This window comes from Enhydra lutris, unplaced genomic scaffold (assembly GCF_002288905.1).
Source record: "Enhydra lutris kenyoni isolate GAN:26980312 unplaced genomic scaffold, ASM228890v2 scaffoldscaffold17, whole genome shotgun sequence".
Lineage (NCBI taxonomy): Eukaryota > Metazoa > Chordata > Mammalia > Carnivora > Mustelidae > Enhydra > Enhydra lutris.
In genome coordinates this window covers 22448858-22469720 of record NW_019154101.1, presented here as the reverse complement: position 1 = coordinate 22469720, position 20863 = coordinate 22448858, and the positions used below count along the sequence as shown (strand labels likewise).

The 20863-nt window shown below is 34.9% G+C and overlaps 1 protein-coding gene across 2 annotated transcripts in view; it reads left to right on the top strand.

The window, feature by feature from the left end:
* Positions 1-472: 472 nt before the first annotated feature.
* Positions 473-20863, top strand: part of LOC111147616 (thymocyte selection associated) — a 188498-nt gene continuing 168107 nt past the window's right edge. Inside the window, exon 1 of one of the 2 annotated variants that reach the window (XM_022503778.1) lies at positions 473-575. In XM_022503778.1, the coding sequence (XP_022359486.1) occupies positions 485-575 (91 nt within the window). In that variant the 5' untranslated portion in view covers positions 473-484. The remainder of the gene's footprint in view (positions 576-20863) is intronic. The other variant, XM_022503777.1, reaches the window with a different exon arrangement.

Below are 20863 nucleotides of genomic sequence, written 5' to 3'. Positions count from 1 at the left end.
AAATGAGCTAAAGACATAAAGAATTAACATGGTGCCATTTTAAGATTTGACTCTAGTCCTGTATTCCTATTCTTTTCTGGTTCAAAAAGCCACATGCAGCCCTAACTCCCAACAGTCTTGCCAGTGTTGTAGAGGCGCACCTGGGCTGGCAACAGACAGAGTGAGCTACTTACCAACTCTTGTTTTTTTTTGGCATTGTCTGTTCAGACATGCTCACTGCTCCCCCCATCCTGTTCTGCTTCAGTGTCAGAAGGAAATGAAGCCACAATGAGAACAAAAAGAGCTGTCACACCTTTTGTCCCCTGCCTCCTCCTCTTCTCCTCACAGTCCTCCCCACACAGAGTTACTCCACCCTAGTGGGACTCTAGTGCGACATCCTTGCCTGCCCGAAGGAGGAATGATCAGCAAGGACAACAGCTGCAAACAAGTGACACCCAGAAGGCAGGAGCTTCTGTAAGTGCTTGGACTGTGCAAGACCCAAGCCATGGCATTGTCGCTGGAAGAGTTCGTTCACTCCCTTGACCTCAGGACGCTTCCTAGGGTCCTAGAAGTCCAGTCAGGCATCTATTTTGAAGGTAAGCACCCTCTTCTCCCTTGGCTGCTAGAAACTGCTAATAAGGTATGCACTTTTGGGAACTGGAAGGAGAAATTTTAATAGACAATATGTGAGTTCTGTTGAAAGAAAGGTAATCACAAAAGAGAGAAAGTAATTAACGGACAGGTGGTTACAATCCCAGAGTGCTAGAGAGAAGAAACTAGATAGGACTCTGGGGTAGGTAAGGGAAAAGGAATTAAGTGAAGCTTTTTGAGCTTTTTTGTAGGCCTCTTAACAGTCCAACATGTCTCTTCTTTGAAGTGGGTTATACTCCAGGAATGAAGAGTTACTATGCATGTTTATATCTCTAGAATATGCAAAATAAAATTTAGTGTTTTTTTTTTTTTAATAAAACAGCTATTAAAAACACAGTGTTTAGAAAGAAAAACTAACCAAACTCTTAACCTCTTTGCAGTGTTGCTTATGCCAACATTTCTCTCACTTTTTCTGTAGTGGTCTAACTCCTCTAATTCCTTAAATAATGACATTCTGATTTGAAGGCATAGAAATTAATATCTGCTAATCGAAGATGATTTGTAAGAATCTATGTTGAAAAGTTAGAGTTCAGCTAAGATTCTTGAATAATAAGTTAGTGTGTTTTGAGGTGACTTACTGTGTTAATTCAGTAAAAGAATGTTAAATCCTACGGAACATACCCTAGAATCTTTAAGGAGTGAGTTTGAAAACATGTAAGACAAAGAGTTATTTTCTAGGAAAATACATGTTTCTAGTCACAAGAGTGGTAGAATTAGATTCAAAAAAACTACTGGGAAATTAAGTTAAATAACTGTTGGTAGGCAAATCTGTCCTACTCATAGACAAAATCGTGTTTTGGATATTATATTATGAAATAAAGATTGACAAATGTCAGATCTAGCTTATACACACATACACACACTCACCTGCTGTCATCATCAGTTTGACATAGGGTTTTGTTGAATTCATTTGTAAATCGATTATGTGGAATCAGACCATATTATGAAATATATCTTTGTTCCTAAGCCGACCCCAAATCATTTTTTTTTTGGTCTCATGGTTTGTGCTTTTGAAGCTTTGCATGAGAAGTTACAAAGATATTTTTCTTTATTATTGTATATCAACTTTACAGTTTTATATTTCTCATTTAGTTTTTAATCCACTTGGAAGACACTTTGTGATACATTGTAGAGCGATCCAATTTTAGATTTTTCCATATAATAAACCTGATTTCCCAGTACCATTTACTAAGCTAGTCATCTTTCCCAATTGATTTGTGTTGCTACTTTAAATCATATTATGGGCTCACATCTGGATCAGTCTGTCTCTGAAATATTTCTTCTACTCCACTCGTCTTTTTTTCAGTTGTTCTCAAATCACCCTATGTGTGTAACAATGGTTCCAGGCTAAGCGTGTAATATATTTCATGTATAGACCAGACCCTTGTTTTTATGCCTTTTTGCTAAGTTGACTTAGCTATTCATAGATGTGTAATTGTGTTTTCAAAGAAATTAATTTTGTTACTGAAGAAATGCTACTAGAATTTTAATCAGGTTGTATTGAGTTTATAGATTAACTTGAGAAAATTTGACATTTTTATATTAACTCTTATAAAAGAAGATAGCTTATTTCTCCATGTGTTCTGACTATCATCATTCTTAAATGTTTTACTACTGTATTATACTTCAATTAAGAGAAAAGAATGTACAGGGGCACCTGGGTGGCTCAGTTGGTTAAGCAACTGCCTTCAGCTCAGCTCATGATTCCAGGGTCCTGGGATGAGCCCTCTGTCAGGCTCCTTGCTCAGCAGAGAGCCTCCTTCTCCCTCTCCCCCTGTCTGCTGCTCTGTCTGCTGCTATGCCTGCTGCTCTGCCTGCTTGTGCTCTCTCCCTCTCTCTCTGTCAAATAAATAAATAAATAAGAAAGAGAAAAGAATGTACAGTTTGATGAGTTTTCACAAAGTAAACACATTTATACAGCCAACACTCAAGTCAAGAAATAGAAAATTGCAAATATTCTAAAAGCCCCAGTTTGTGCCCTTTCTCAATCATTATCTACCATCCTCCCCAAAGGTAACCATTATCCTGACTTTTGTCCATTTATTAACTTTACATAAATGAAAAAATTATAGTATGTGTTCTTCATTGGTTGGCATATATATTCAACATTATCTTTGTAAAATCCATCCATGATGTTCTATATAACTTATTCATTTCAATGTGTATAATATTCTCTTAGTTAACTATACCACAATTTATATATCCATTCTATTGCTCATGGGCATTTGGATTATTTCCAGTTTGGAGCTGTTACCAGTAACGTTGTCATGAACATTCTTGTACAAGTGTGTTCACATGTCTATACATGTGTGTTCACAAGTCTGTGCATTTACCTAGGTATATACATAAGTGGAATTGCCATGTCATATGGTATGTGTATGTTCAGCCTGGATAGATAACGTAAAACAGGTTTTCAAAGTAATTATACTAATTTGCATTCCCACTAGCAGCGTGTGTTTGGGAGTCCCAAGTGATCTGCGTCTTTGGCAATACACTCGATGTTATCAGTCTTCATGATTGCAGTTATTCTGATTAGAGTATAACGGTAGCTCATGGTTTGAGTTTGAATCTCCCCAGTGACTAATGAGATTGGTCACATTTTCATATGTTTATTGGCCTTTTGGAAATACTATTTTATTTTTTTTAAGGATTTTATTTTTATGTGATCTCCACACCCAACTTGGGGCTCAAACTCACAAATCTGAGATCAAGTGTTGCATGCTTCTCTGACTGAGCCAGGGGCCCCCAGAAATGCTATTTTATGAAAACATTTTTCATGTCTCTTGCTCATCTATTTATTGGATTTTGTAACTTCTTTTTATTGATTATACACACACACTTACATATGTATCTATGTATATATATAGAGTGGGTCCTGACCTTTTGTCATCAACTTGTGTTGCAAATAGCCTCTCTTAGTCTATAGATTGACATTTTATTTTTTAAATGGCAGCTTTTGATGAATGTAAGTTTTTAATTTTAGTGTAAGTGTAGTCAGTTAATAATTATTTTCCTTTTTGTGTGTTGTCAAAGAAGATTTTCTTTAAGCTCATGAAGATGTTCTCTTAGCATCTATCCCATTTGTTTACTCCCTCCTTTAGATCTGCAGTCTACTAGAATTGATATTTTTTGTATATGATTTGAGATTGAAATCACTGTTTATTTTTTTCTTCTATAGAGGCAATTGGTGCAGTGACTTTGATTGAAAAACTGCCTTTTTCCTACTGCCTTACTGTGCTATATTACTCTTAAACAGTGTCCATACATGTGTGGGTGGGTCTCTTTCCATAGCTTCTATTCTGTCCCATTCGACTAATTGTTATCCTTACATTAGTTTCACCCTATCTTAATTAATGCACGTTTGGAATAATACATAATTTATATTGTATATGATAATATGCTGCAAGGGCTGTGGCTCTCAAATTTGGATGCACATGAAACACCTGGAAAATATAAAAAAATAACAATGCTGGATCTCTCCTTAAAGATAAGGATTTAATTATGTAAAAGATACAGTATCACCATCAGGTTTTGGAAAATATCCCTGATGACTATAATATGCAGCCAAATTTGAGAATTATACTATGGAATAAGTTCTTCTAATTTATTATTCTCCTTCAAGTTGGGCAGTTTGAATTTTCGTATACACTTTAGAATTAACTCATCAACTTTCACAAAAGTCTTCTTGGCATTTTCTTAGCAATGCCTTGCTTTAGAGAGAATTGGCATCATTTTAAATTAAGTCTTCTGACCCATAAACCTGGTATAGCTATCTAGTTATATAGATCTCCTTTCATTTTATAGCTTTTTTTTGTGGAGTTCTTATACTTCCTTTTATTCTTAATTTGACTTTTTCATTCCATTATAAATAATATATTTTGGAGACTTTCATTTTCTCTTTGTTATGTTTTTTGAATTCTAAAAATAATACCTTTATGTTATTTTGGATTTGTTATGTACATATTTATTATTATATGAATATTGATGGATCTTATTTCTTCCTTCCAATTATTGTATTTTTTTTTCCTTCAGTTAAGGAACTGACTAGTGCTTCTACTATAATACTGAATAGGAATAATGATAAAAAAATCACAACCACAGAGAGATTTCAGTAATTCATCCTGAAGTATGTTTTAAGTTAAATAAGTTTCCATTTTCTGATAATTTTTTAAATCATGAATATCTGTTTAATTTATCACATAATCTTTCTGTGACTTTTGTGATGATTATATGTTTTTTGTATGTATTGATTTTTAAAATGTCGAATAAGCCTTTTCCCTGTGGAATAAAACTAACTTGGTCATATAGCACTAAATTTGGTTTACTAATTTTTTTTCTTTTAGGATTTTTGTATCTCTTTTGGAGAATGAAATTAGCTTATAATTTTTATTTCTTATAGTGTCCTAACCATGTTTTTGTACTGAGTTATGTTGACATTAACAGAATTTCTTGGATGGAGTCTTCTAAAATATGCAAATTTAGTGCTACTTCTCATTTAAATATTTAGTAGACTTCCACATGAAGCCATTCTGACCTGGGATTTCTAATATAGAGATCTTTTAATTATGATTCAGATTTTTAAATAGTAAGGTCTTCCTATGTGCGAGCATAGTTTCTCTTTCATTAAAATAAAAACAAAACCCATCTAGATAAAGTATTAGAGTTCAATAAAATGTCTCCTAGATTAGTTCCTAGAATCCACACATGTAAACATATATATATGTATTGCTATATTGACTGCTAATCATATTTCTTCTGTTTTCTTATGGACTATCACTGATATAGAGGAATCAAGTAAATATCAGTGGTACTGATGAACTCTTATTAATTCTAATAGTTTATCTTTTTTATTGTGTTGGTTTCCCTAAAACCAATAGATACTGATACCAGTAGAAAGTATCAAGAGTTGCATCTCTTTCCTACTGTTTTGCAACCTTTTCTTCCCCTTATCTTTATATTGTAGGCCAGGGCCTCCAATACTATTTAAGCAATAATGGGAATCCTTGTCTAATTCCTATCATAAAGAAAATACATAAAAAATTCTTTCTTTAAGTCTAATGTTCTAAGATTGGTATTTAACCTTCACTGAATTAAGGAAGTTTTCATCTATTCCTTGCTTTCTAGGTGTTTTCATAGTAGATAGATACTGAACTTCATGAATATTTTTTCTGCATTGATTAAGATAATAATGTACTTTGGTTTTCTTTAGTCTGTTAATGTACATTACCTTTAAAGAATTTTTGAGTTGAGGGGCACTTGTGTGATTCAGTCAGTTGCGTGTCTGACTCTTGGTTTCCACTCAGGTCATGAGCTCAGGGTTCTGGGATCAAGCCCTGAATGGGGCTCTGTGCTCAGTAAGGAGTCTGCTGGAAGGGTCTCTCTCTCTCTGCCCCAACTCCTACTTGCATGCCTACTCACATGCACATGCTCTCTCTCTCTCTCAAAAAAAAAAAATCTGGGGTGCCTGGATGGCTCAGTGAATTAAGCTTCTGCCTTTTGCTCAGGTCATGATTTCAGGGTCCTAGGATTGAGTCCTCCATCAGGCTCCCAGCTCATCGGGGAGCCTGCTTCTTCCTCCCCTCTGCCTGCTGCTCTGCCTGCTTCATCACAGGCTCTCTCTCTCTCTCTTTGTCAAATAAATAAATATAACCTAAAAAAATAAATAAAATAATTTTTTTTTTTTTTTTTTAAGAATTTTTAGGATGGCTTAGTTGATTAAGCATCTTCCTTCAGCTCAAGTCATGATCCCAGGGTCCTGGGATGGAGTCCTGCATGGGGCTCCCTGCTCAGCGGAGAGCCTGCTTCTCCTTCTGCCCCTCCCCCCACTCTTGCTCTTCCTCTCTCTCTCTCTCACAAATAAATGAATAAAATCTTTAAAAAAAAAGAATTTTCAAGTTGAAGATCCTTTCATATTAAATATACATTTTTAAAATACAATTGTAGAATTTATATTTAAGATTTTTACATTTAATCACATTTGAAATGAGCCAATAAATTCATCTGTTTTCAATTCAAGGCAACACTAACTTCCTAAAATTAGCTATAGAGATTTTTGTTGTTTTCTATTTTCTTGGTAATTAAAAAAAACTTTGGAATTTTTCCTTAAAATTTGGTAGAAATCTCCTATAAGAACTATTGACCGACCACAGAATTTTTGGAGGAAGATCAGAATTTGGTTTTGATAATATGCCCTCTTCTTTTGCTTTTTTCATTGATTTCTGACTTGATTTTCATTATTTTCTTTCATTTCTCTTTTTGCTCCTTTGCTTATATTCTAATATCCTAGGTTGAATCAGTAGTCATTTTAAAGACATTTCATGATTCTCTTGATTATAGTTTAAAACTGTAATTTTTCCTCTAAGTATTTCTTTAACTGTGTCTTGTGAATTTTGTCAAGTAGGATTGATTATGCAGCTCACAGTTTATTCCTTTTAATCCAATGACTGTTTTATTTATTTACTGATAATATGGGATTTCTTTAGCTGTTTAACTATTCTTAGCTTTTCTTTTGCTTTTAATTAATATTTTGTTGTATGTTAGAAAATAATAGTCTGTATTACATTGTTTCTTTGAAATTAAGACTTCTATCACTTTATGGTATGACATAACCTACTTTGGAAGTACTTCATATGTGCTCAAAGAAAGCATATGTTTTATTGTTTGGTATAACATTTCTCCATATATACCAAGTAGCTTGAGTTTTTCATTGTTTTGTTTGAATCTTGCTCTCATTGTGTATTTTTCATCTGCTTTATCATTTTCTGAAAGAGTTATATAAAAGAAATCCTTTTGTTGTTCATTTATCTAGATCACTCCTCATTTCTGTCTTTTATTTTTGAGGTTGAGTTGTTGCATGTGCTTATAATAATGAGGGTTATAGCTTCTTACTCTATTTTTGTCATCCTTTTTCCAAATGATTTTTTTATTAAAGTCTATTTTGTTAGATAATAATATGACTTTTCCAGGTTTCTTTTGGAATATTTTTTCTAAGTATCTACTCTCAGTATTTTGGTGTCTTGTTTTTAGTGCAGGGAAACATATTCTTTATATTATTTTTGCTTCTTCTAATAGTATAGAAAGTCAAACCAGGTTTTGCCCATCTTGTGGTTATGATTCCATGACAGGAGATTTTGGGAGAAGAGAGGTCTGAGGGAACTTGAGAAAAAGTGGCACTGGTTTGAATGCTCCCAACTTAACCACAGTAATAATAGGCAGAATGATACTCTAATAAGATGTTGCTCATATTACATAGCACTATTGATATGAAGCATAAAACTAGGTTAAAAATGCAAGACTCTGCCTCCTGTCTGTTACAAATGAGAGATGATTTCACAGTCAAGTTACAATGTTTGACATTTTTCTGTCCCTCTTTCAAGAGAAATAGGCTTCATCATAACCCTGAAGATTGATATGAAGATTAATTGAGCTATTGTATGTAAAATATTTAGCAAAATGACTGGCCCATAGATATCTTACAGGAAATCTTAACTATTATTATGAGTACCATATGTTGATATATAATGAGGAAAACTGATCAATAATTTCTAAAATCGGGGCACCTGGGTGGCTCAGTAGGTTAAAGCCTCTGCCTTCGGCTCAGGTCATGATCCCAGGGTCCTGGGATTGAGTCCCGCATCGGGCTCTCTGCTGGGCGGGGAGCCTGCTTCCTCCTCTTTCTCTGCCTGCTTCTCTGCCTACTTGTAATCTCTGTCAAATAAATAAATAAAATCTTAAAAAATAATAATAATAATTCCTAAAATGTAAAATAAAACTAATTTGAATTCCACTGCTGTTACATGTACCAACATAAATTAAATATGGAGAAAAAAACATTAAAAGTTAAAACATTAACAATAAGAACACTCAGAGAAACCATAGAAGAATATATTAAACTAGGGATTTTAAAAAATGAAAAACTGAACTTGTGAAATAGAAAATTTCTTTATTAAAAAATGCATAAATGTTTATAAAAATCATTAAAAAACAATAAACAAAAATGAATAAAAATTTTAAAATGGAAAAATATATAAAGGGCAATTCATATACCAGAAATCATATAAAAATTTCTCAAATGTATTTTATTTATTTAAAAAAATTTTTTAAAAAGATTTATTTATTTATTTGACAGAGAGAGAGAGAGAGACAGCGAGAGAGAGAACACAAGCACGGGGAGGTGGGAGAGGGAGAAGCAGGCTTCCCGCTGGGCAGGGAGCCCGATGCCGGGCTTGATCCCAGGACCCAAGGATCATGACCTGAGCCAAAGACAGATGCTTAACGACTGATCCACCCAGGCACCCCCAAATTTTTCAAATTTATTAACCATAAAATGCTAATAAGTAATAAATCATTCTTAATCACCTCTGAGATCACAGATATTAAAAGATTCACAAAACTTATAGGCATAAATGTATAGAAATGAGAGGAGGCATTATAAACCATATAATGGTTTATAATGTAAACCATTATAGACTTTCTAGGAATCAATTGAGCAATATGTGTCAATATATAATATGTATAAACATCTGACTCCTAGAAATTAACTTAAAATATAATTATAAAAGGCAAGGATAATGATTCTACTACAGTGATCCTAACAGCCTGTTTTACAGAGAAACATCAAGTGAAGCTCAGCAGGGAATAGTGTATATAAATTATGATAATATTGATCAGGCATTGTTCAACAGGATAGAATTACAGTGGGGAAAAACACAAAGCCCCTATCCTACTGGATCCTATATTCCAGTGCATTGGACAAATGACAAACAAATGATTGATTTAAAATATTTACAAGTGCCATGAAAACTATCTAGGAAGTGAACAGGCAGACAGAAGGGATGCATTTTTGTTTTTAAAGATTTTTTATTTATTTATTTGACAGAGAGAGATCACAAGTAGGCAGAGTTGCGGGGGGCAGGCTCCCCGCTGAGCAGAGAGCCTGATGCAGGGCTCGATCCCAGCACCCGGAGGTCATGACCTGAGCCAAAGGCAGAGGCTTAACCCTTTGAGCCACCAGGCACCCCAGGGATGAGTTTTTGATAGGATGATTAAGGCAAGTATCTCTGATGAGATGAAATTTGAGCAGGAGCCAGAATAAACTGAAGAAATAAGCCTTTCACAGACCTGGAAGAACATTCCCACAGAGGACAGAGCAAGTGCAAACCACCTAACAGCTTTCTTCACCTAATCGGGCAACTCGGAGGAAGCTGGTAAGAAAGAAGCAGAGCAACTGAAGGGAGGATGATGGGGATGAGGCTGAGGATGTGGGTACACACAGATTGTGTAAGCCTTGAAGGCTCTAGGTGTGCGTAATCTACTGGTGGGTGGGGAAGTCAGTGGGGGCCTATAACATAAAGTGATCAGGAAAGGCCACTCTGAAGAACTGATTTAGGAGCAGAAGCCTGAGGGATGAGGAGCAATTAGCCAAGAAAAGATCTAGGAGATGAATGTTCCGGACAAAGTGAAAAGCTAGTGTAAACATCTGGAGACCAAAAAGAGCTTAGTCTGGGGGATAGAAAAATATTCCTGTCACCTCGAACATAGAGAAGAAAGCAGAAAGGAAAGTCATAAGAGAAGATAGATGTTTGTGCATTCGGTAGAGTGGTTGTGGAGACCAGGGGAAGAGGGCTTCAGTGTGGAGTGCAAAAGCTCTGTAGTGGTCATGTGACATATAAATATATCTGTTATTTATCCATGTAGAAATTTCAGGTAGACAATTGAAAAGCCAGTTTTGGCCACAGAGTGAGATCACGGCTGGAATGCCCCATCTGTGACTTAATTGATCAGGACTTTATTTGATCATAGAGTTCATCAGTTTAAAAAAAATGAACAAGTACCCTTTATATATGCATTTCTTTATTGACATTTATGGTCATTCTAAAACATATACTGTAATAAAAATTGTAAGAGAAGTCAAGAGAAAATCAGCAATATGCACTATATATAACATATACTTAGAACAGATTTTCATTACTGTTGGTGGCTGTCAATCTATATGTGAAATACTCTTCATAAATCCGATTTTGGCAGCTTCTTTAGGTAGTAGTTGTATGCAGCTGATGACAAGTTAGTACTAGGAATAGATGTGTCACTCTGCCATTTTCTTCTTGACGGGCTCTGTAGTCTTCAATTCTCAAGTGTCTTTGTGAGCCTCTTGCAAAGTTATTGTCTATTTTGTGAGTTAGTATAGTTAAAATTAGATTATAATAATTCTTAAATCAATGTAACTTGATGCATATAAAATACATTATATGGAAGTATTGCAAGTCAATGAATGATTAGGACAATTTAAAAAAAAATTAGTTCCTGTGTAGTTAACATATACTGTTACATTAGTTTCAGGTGTACAATAGAGTGATTCAGCAGTTTCATATATCACTTGGTGCCCATCAAGATCACCTCCACCCACTTCCCATCTGATAACCATCAGTTTGTTTTCTGGAGTTAAGAGTCTGTTTTGGGGTTTGTCTCTCTCTCTCTCTCTTTTTTCTTCCCTTCGTTCATTTTTTTTTCTTAAATTCCACAGATGAGTGAAATCATACAGCATTTCCTTTCTCTGACTACTTATTTTACTCTCTAGATCCATCCATGTTGTTGCAAATGGCAAGATTTCACCTTTGAAATCTGAATAGTATTCCATTGTACATACACCACATCTTTATACCACAGTCATCACTTGGGCTGCTTCCATATCTTGGTCATTGTAAATAATGCTGCCATAAACACAGGGGTGTATATATAACCCTTTGAATTCATGTTTTTATGTTCTTGTGTGTTAACCCCCAGTAGTGCAATTACTGTATCATAGGGTAATTCTATTTTTAACATTTTGAGGAACTTCCATACTGTTTTCCACAGTGGCTGCCCCAGTTTGCATTCCCACCAACAGTGCACAAAGATTCCTTTTTCTTGATTAGGACAATTCTTTTAACTCTCATTTTCTGGAATTCCCAGTCTTAGTATAATGTAGCCTATTTTTGTCATGAGACCATTTGATGTAGGAATAAACTAGGATTTTTTAATAGTAAATATCAGTAAAGTTTAAAATGAAATATTAGAAGGATGTCTGACTGGCTCAGTCAGAAAAGCATGCAGCTCTTGATCTTGGGTTTGTGAGTTTGAGCCCCACATTGGGTGTGGAGATTGTTTAAATAAATAAAACTTAAAAAAATAAAGTTAAATATTAGAAAACACTTATATTAACTACTAGTATAACTTAATTTTCTTATTTTTTTAATATAGAAATGAACATGAATTGAAGCCCATATTTTATTCTCTTACCTCACATCTTTAATACTCTATGGAGTGTTGTAGCCTACTTTAGAGATCTGTGTTTGGAGATAAAGTGTCATCATAAATCCCAGATTAAAGCCTGGGTAAGCTAGTTCATGAATAATTATAATTGTAGATTACTTGACTTGTGTCACCTTATCATGTTAAGTTCTTTGAAAGAATAGTTTATCACCAAGGAACAAATTTGAAGAATAAAGAAAAAATGGTATTCATTTATTCCAATTTTCCCTTTGGAATACATTATAAGATTATAATTCCTGACTTTTGTAGCCATAGGCCTTATATTGGCCAATGGAATGAGAGCAGAAATAATGTGTATCATTTGGAGGGAGACGTTTTATGAACCTGTTCATAATCTAACATATTTCATTGTGGTAGACCATGTCGAAATGGAATCTTTGACACTTTAGGTCCCTAAATGACTATAATAATTAGATAGGTTTCCCACACCTGTAGTGGACATGTAGTGGAATGAAAAATACACCTTTATTGTTTAAATCTCTAAGACTTTGAGATTATTTGCTATATGAGCATAACCTTAACTTCCCTGATTGATACAGGTTATATTTATTATGATTAGAACTGTACGTATTAAAAAAAATTAAACATCAGGCATAGAAAGGAGACAGTCCTGTAATGCCAGGAAAGTTGGTAATAATGCTTGGTAATAATGCTACTGCATGTTCATGGGAAAGTGAGTTCACCACTCTGGGTCAGGAAACATTATCTGTTGCTTCTTTAGCTACGCTCCATATTGCTAACATTACTGTTTAATCACTGTTTGCCTCACTTATGTAACCATTTTGACTTAAAAATTTGGCAAAAAAGAAAGTTTGCTTGCATTACGATCACATTCAATGAACTGGATTTTGAGACAGTTGGTTTTTCTGTTTTATAGAAATAGTGTATGCACATGACTGGCAAATTGGTAAATGCAGAAACATGAAATTATCAATGACTTCATCAGAGAAATACTATTAATATTTTATGTATTCTAATTTTTATGAAATTTGGAATTAACTTCAAAAAAGAGAAAAGTTGATGCCAAAATTCCTTTTCCCATGTTTTGTTTTTTCCCCCATAAGCTCCTTGGTTTAAGCCACCATAATTTATTGCCAGGATTATCAAAATATATGCTGAATTTCAGGTCCCCCTGCTTCTACTCATTCATATCTAAAATTTATTCTCAACATAGTATCCAGAGTCACACTTTGAAGTTGTACATCTGATTATGCCACTCCTGTCAGAAAGCCTCCAATGGCTCTCCATTTTTTTTTAAGTAAAAACTTTACAATGGATAATAAGGCCCTATATTTTTCCCTCCTTACTCCCATTAATTATATGAATTCCTGTTTACCAGTCTCCTTCCAGCCACACCAGCCTCTTCACTTTTCCTCAGACTTGAGGATGTGTTCTTGACTTAAAACTTTGCTCATGCTCTTCCCTTCTCCTGGCAAGCTCTTCTACCAGATGTCACCTTGGCTAGCTCTTTTTTTTTTTTTTTTTAAGATTTTATTTATTTATTTGACAGACAGAGATCACAAGTAGTCAGGGAGGCAGGCAGAGAGAAAGGAGGAAGCAGGCTTTTCTTGGAACAGAGAGCCCAATGCTGGGCTCGATCCCAGGACCCTGGGATCATGACCTGAGCCGAAGGCAGAGGCTTTAACCCTCTGAGCCACCGTTGGCTGAGCCCCTTGGCTAGCTCTTTTATCTCTGAGGCTTACCCTGACCACCCTATTTGATACTGCAAATTTACCATCTTCCTTCTCTATATTTTCTATCCTTATCATGTTCCTCATTTTGTTTGTAGCAGAACACCTATCTCTTTCTTACATACCATGTAAGTCGCTTGTTTATTTTTCTGTCTCTTCCTACAAGATTTTTCTTGCAGTTTAATTGAGGTATAATTTTCTAGCCTATAAAATTAATCCATTATAAGTGTACAATTAAGTGATTTTTAGTAAAATTTATAGAGTTGTGCAAGCACCACTGATTGTAGACCATTTCCATCTCCTCAAAGAAGTCTCTTGGACTCTTTCTTAATGATGGTCACTTGCATTTCCAGCCCTAGGCCACCACTGATCTGCTTTCTGTCTATAAATTTGCCTTTCCTTCACATTTCACACACAGTATTTAGTCTTTTGCATCTAGCTGTTTTTACTTAGCATAATTTTTAAGGTTCATCCGTGTTGTAGCATATAGAGGTATTTTGTTCCTTCTTATTAGTATTTTATTGTATGGATAGACCAATTTTGTTTTCCAACACCCAGTAAAAGGACTCTTGTATTATTCCCTTTTGGAGATACTATAAATACTGTATCATTTTTACATTTCCATTTACAATGTATTAAGATTTTTCAGTTTCTCCAAATCTTTACCGAAACTTTGTATTGTCTGTTTTTTATATTTTGCTCAATCGTATCTCATTGTAGTTTAAATTTAATTTTCTTATGACAAATGGTGTTGAATTTTTTTTTCCTGTGCTTAATAGCAATTTGTCCTTTTTTAAATGAAATATCTCTTCAGATTTTTTGCCTGTCTTTGTCTTCTTGTTATTGAGTTATTCTATATACAAAATTACTATTTTTAGGTGGGGTGCCTGGGTGGCTCAGTCAGTTAAGCGGCTGCCTTCGGCCCAGGTCATGATCTCAGGGTGGTGAGATGGAGCCCTGCATCAGGCTGTCTGCTCTGTGGGAAGCCTGTTCTCCCTCTTGCGTTCCCTCTCTCGCTGTGTCTCTCTCTTTGTTAAAAAAATAAAATCTTTTAAAAAATTATTATTTTTTATATAAAATTTTATATAAAAATCATTTCTGTATTCTGGGTATACAATTGCAAATATTTTCTTCCCTTCTGTGATTTTTCTTCTCATTTTCTTAATGTCACCTTTTGAAACAAAAAGATTTTAAATTTTGATGAAGTCAAATTTATCAATTTTTTTTGTCCTTTGGGCTCATGTTTTTATTCTCATGTTACTAACCTGAGATCACAAAAGCTTCTCCCTATGCTTTATGTTGGAGGAGTTCCCCAGATGACCCCCAGTTTTGATGATTTTTTTAGGAATACAGAGCTCAGTAAAACTGTTATACTCAGAGTTATAGTATATTATAGGGAAGGGATACAGATTAAAATCAGGAAAGGAAAATGGCATAATATAGGGCAGAGTTCATGAGAAAACAGGCACAATCTGCCAGTTGTCCTTTCCTGCTGGAGATATATGGAAAGTACTAAATCTCTTAGCACTAATGTGTCACAACACAGAGTATCTCCAGTTTAGGGAAGTTCGTCTGTGCCTTCATGTCCAGGGTTTTTATTGCAGCGGTCACACAGGCATGGAATATTTGTGTAACAGACCCTAGCTACTGAGTCTCCAGCCTCTCTAAAGGTCAAGTGAAACAGTGTGATCCAGGACCCATGTGAATAAAAACAGGCATTCATCATAAATCACATCGTTATCATATACTATCTGGTGTAGTCCAAGAATCCAGATGTACAGAAATACTATTTTCAGGCAGGATATTCCAAGGATTTAGATTTTATCTCTTAGAAGCCTGTCAAAGGGCTAGTCCTTTCTTTGGAATGTCCAGGGTTTGAGCATTTCAACCCGTTACTGCATAGTTTTCTTTTAGAAGAGTTTTATCTCTTATCTTTACATCTAGGATCTAGTTGAGTTAGCTCAAATTTTCTAAAGCCTTAAATTCCAGGTAATGGAAGAACTAACCAAATTTTTACACAGGAACAACTCAGGTTAGAAAATGTTCACTCTAATTGAGAGAATGAGAGGGTTATTCAAACAGGTATCTGGGTGAATGGCTTTCCAAGCTGAAGGAACATCTTCAGCAAAATGTTATGGCAAGGATGTATTCGCATATTTCAGAAAAAAAAAAGTGAGAAACCAGTGAGATTGGAAAGAAGAGGAGAGTGATCAGAAATTATATCAGAGAGGAAATCATGCAGAGCCCCGCATAAGAGCCTTTTGTACATTCCAATTTACTCTTGAAAGAATTGGGAATGTGGAGATACCGATCTAAATTAGGAAAACAACTGAAACAATGCTAGAATTCTCTTCACAACGAATTTAGACACCATCACCCATTTTTTTCACTCTTTATCAAGAAGGACAATGCTGATGAAACCGCACATTTGCAGAAGTCAGAGCGTAGTTTTGCTTCAATGAGTCCATAAATACAATGTTCAAATATGTTTCTTATAGGAAAATTTAAATACTGTGAAGATGTTTTGCCCCTTTGGGGAGATAAAACTTTTAAGCACCATATTTTGAATATAAAAATGTTATTTTTTTCCTTCCAAAATCATGGAAATTATTTCTTAATATTACATATCTATCTCCCTTCATTTCTTCCTTCTGTTTTTTCTTCCTTCTATAAATGAATGAAATATGGCTTTTGTCCTTAAGAACTCCATAGTCAGTAAAAGGAGATTGGTTTTTAAAATCAGTATTTATGAAACAATGCAAAATGTGCTCTACTAGACAAGAACTGTTTTGAGAACACTGGGGAGAGCACAGCTTATGACCCAAGAAGTCCGATAGGGCTTGACAGGAGGTGGTGGCATTTTTTGCTTGGTGCTACAGCCTATATGAAGATGAGCAGGTAAGTAAGAAGTTCTCAGAATGAGAGAAAAGTGCTTAGAATGTTTTACAAGTTTCAACATTCAAAATATCGTCCAGGAACAGCTCAGGGAATAGTAGGTAATCAGGTAGTTACGGACGTATTTTGAATGGCTTCTGAACTGTAATAAGGATATTGAATTTATTCTGTAATCAATAGGACTTTTAAAAGATGTTACTTTGTAGTGTGTTTTTCTGATTACAAAAAGTCAGAAAGGCAAAAACAAACAAACAAACAAACAAAAACCCCAAACCTCACATCCATGCTAGTTTGTGTAGATGTAAGACAAACACCAGAAATTAAAAGCCGCTAAAAATATGGGGACTAGACAGAATCCGTTGGTCTTTTTGGGTAGAGTCTTCTGAACTTGAAAGTATATGAGAAGCAATGAGCAGCAAGTGGGAGGAGCTGATGACAGACCTGAGGTTCCTGGATTAAGTAAATGTGGTAGATGATTTAAAAATATTACTTTGAAGAGTTATTACAAGAGCAGATTTAAAAATATTACTTTGAAGAGTTATTACAAGAGCAGCAGTGGTTTTGAAGTTGGAGGCATGATTCAGTTAGAGTCCAATGAGTTTAAAGCTGCCACAGAAGATTCAGATGCAAATGAATATTGGACCATCAAAAACGTATGTCTGGGGGCGCCTGGGTGGCTCAGTGGGTTAAAGCCTCTGCCTTCAACTCAGGTCATGATCCCAGGGTCCTGGGATCGAGCCCCACATCGGGCTCTCTGGGCGGTGGGGAGCCTGCTTCCCCTTCTCTCTCTCTCTCTCTGCCTGCCTCTCTGCCTACTTGTGATCTCTGTCTGTAAAATAAATAAATAAAATCTTAAAAAAAAAAAAAAACAAAAAACGTATGTCTGACTTAACAGGAGTAGTAGACTTGCCAGGTTTATCATTACAAATTCATAAGTGGATGAAAGAAGACTTGTTTCTTCAGGGATTGTCCTATAGTCCCTATGTCAGGTCCAAAGAAATATGTGGGTCTCAGTGAAGACCAACATTGGAGGTGTGGACAGAGGGGGAGCTTGTCAAGCCAAACAGCAACAACAAAACCCCCAAACCCTCAAATCCTCCTGTGTGTTGGTGGAGAAGCAGGAAAAAGTAAGGTAGTTCAATGATGAAAAGAAATGGCGTAAAGCACTAAATTAAGAGAGTGTCAGGGATAAACGTTTGCTTTCAGCACATGGTTTATGGTAGGTAATTAATTTTAATGGTAGCTCTATATCCTGAAGCCTTATTATGGGCCAGGCACTGTGCTCTGCCCTTTGTATATAGATTTGGGTGTGTAAGCATATGTAATTCATATATAAATATATTTTATATGTGTGTTTGTCTATCCATAAATATATCTAAATATATCTAACACAACATATGCAAATAAATGAAACTTTATTTATGCTTACCTGTACACAAATTTAGTGTTCATATGTGTAAATATAATTCATGATGTTTATAAAGACATTTAATCCTTGGAGGTATCTTGTGAGATGATTATTATTATTTCCATTTTCAAGGCCACCATCTATTTGCCATTATCACCTGCCTCTGGCCCAAGGATAAAACTTAGGGCTTTTTTCTTGCTCTGCCCACCTAAAGAGTTTATGAAATTCTGTAGTGAATCCTATCATTATAGACCATCCGTGTTTTTAATAACTTATTACTGATTAATGACTGTGATTGTAATTTGATAAGTATGACATTAAATAATTAACTCTAAAAATGGTTGAATAAGTACAGTGAATAATGATACTTAGTGAATTGTGCATTATATGAACATGACTTTTATGGATTTGATGCATATATGAGAGTTCATATGGCAAAAAATTACACCTGTTTTAATGCCAACATAATTATTTATGGCTAATTGAACTTAATTTTCTTCAGGCTTACTCAGCTAAGGACATGCTAGTAAAAGCAGGGCAAATCTGAAAATTATGGCATTGCTTTCAACAAGCATTTATTCATATTTCATAGGGTTAAAGTATTCAGGCACGAAAAACCTTTTTTTCTCTTTTTGAGAAACCACTATCACAACACTGATAGTGGTTCATGTGGTCTTATGAGGAATGAGATTATACAAAAATCTAAGGAAATATGGCCTGCCACATTTTTAAAAAAGAATTTTAGCAAATCAAAACAGAATGCCAGTATTTATCTACATGAATTTATACTTTATTTTTTTATGTATTTTTAAGAGATTTATTTACTTATTTTAGAGAGAGCGTGTGCACGCGAGAGCATGGGAGGGTCTGGGGGAAGGGGAGAGTGAAAGATTCTCAAGCAAACTTCCTATTGACCAGGAACCCCATGTGGGACTGGATCTCATGATCTCATGACCACAAGCCCGTGACCTGAGCCGAAACGAAGAGTCAGACACTTAACCAACTGAGCCACCTGGCCGCCCAGTATATGTATAAATATTTACTAAAGACAAGAAAACAATATTCCTAAAGTGGGGTTTTTCTGCATTTTGTAACATGTTCTGTTGAGCTTCACAGTCATGAATCTGCTGTTGAGAGTTAGGACAGCCTAAGTTCACAGATGTTGAAAATTGAAAACTTTTATATCTAAGCTTTTTTTTTTTTTTTTAAAGATTTTATTTATTTATTTATTTGAGAGAGAGAGAGAGACAGAGATAACGAGAGAGAGCTTGAGCGGGGAGGAGAAGGAGAAGCAGGCTCCCCACTGAGCAGAGAACATGGGGCTTGATCCCGGGAGCTTGGGATCATGACCCAAGCTGAAGACAGATGCTTAACTAACTGAGCCACCCAGGCACCCTTATATCAGAGCTTTAAAATAAAGTAAAGCTCATTATATCTCCAAATTTAAAATTGATAATGATTTATTAAATAAATGGAAATCTGCTCTGTTTCTGCCACTGGCATACAGCTGGACACTAAAATGAGTATCAGAATAGAATTCAGAAAACTTAAATATTCAGTTTCATTAAAAAATATGAATTGAAATTATATTTGGTAATATGCAAAATCACATTTGTAGCTACATTCTTTTACAGCATAATATTGTTTGAAATTATGTTGAATTTTTTTTCTATGAAAACTGTGGAGCCTTGTTTTGTTATCTCAGACTTGACACTTCAGTTAACTGTATAATTTGGCTCCTAGAATGCCTTCAGGCCGTACACTATGGGTCAATGAGAAGGTACCCTTTCAGTGTAAATTAAACATTACATTTTAAAAAATAAGAATCAAAATGTTTGAAGTTTCAAAATGTAAAAGAATTTTAAAAGTTCAATGCTTTTTGGTTTGTGGGCTTGAATGGAATACTTTTTTCCTTAAAATTTAGCTCAAACAGGGCTTATTTTAGGAGAAAGTCCTAAAATAGGTACATTAACAACAAACAAAAGCAGCTCAGAGAAGAGTAATTGCAGTTGTATTACAAACAAAAGGTGTAGAGCAAAGTAACTGCCAGAAAAATTTTTGTGTTGTTTACTTAAGTGGAGATGTTCCAAAATGTGGACATTTTTGTATAATGGAGTACATTATTCACATCTGTAGTGGTGTGTTCACACTTAAACATTTCTAACCTATTTATTGTTAAGTACCGAACTTGACTATGCAATACAAAGTTAAAAAACGGAATGCTGGCATATGTTTTGCATATAATCATGTAAGTATAGATTATTCACGTGCTTGCTTCATTTTGTAAGTATAAAGAAATGACTGAGCAAGAGGTTAAGTAAAAATTGTATTGTCTGCTAGATTTTCAGATGCCATGAAAATGGGCATTTTGGTTTGGGATATTAGTTTCCTAAATTCATTTTATTTTTTTTTAAGATTTTTTTTTTTATTTGACAGAGAAATCACAAGTAGGCAGAGGGGAGGCAGGCAGAGAGAGAGGAGGAAGCAGGCTCCATGCTGAGAGCAGAGAGCCAGATGCAGGGCTCAGTCCAAGGACCCTGAGATCATGACCTGAGCGGAAGGAAGAGGCTTAACCCACTGAGCCACTCAGGCGCCCCCCTAAATTCATTTTAATTGGTAAAAATTATTGGTCTCAATTATTTCACATTGAGCAAGATTTACAAAAGGAAGAGAATATAGAAATTTTGCCTTAAGTGTGTTAGTTCATGTTTTTGTATATTATGTATACAAATATTTTTGGATATTATGATACTGATTAATTTTTTTTAGGCACTGCTAAAAGAGAAAGTAACTTCAAGTAATGTGTAAAAAAATCTGAAAAATTATTTTTAGAAATGTTTTTGGTGCAACGTCCAAATTCTTGAATTTAAAAACTTTACATTTTAATTAGCACATCTGCTTTACTACTAGTAAACATTTGGAATCACTG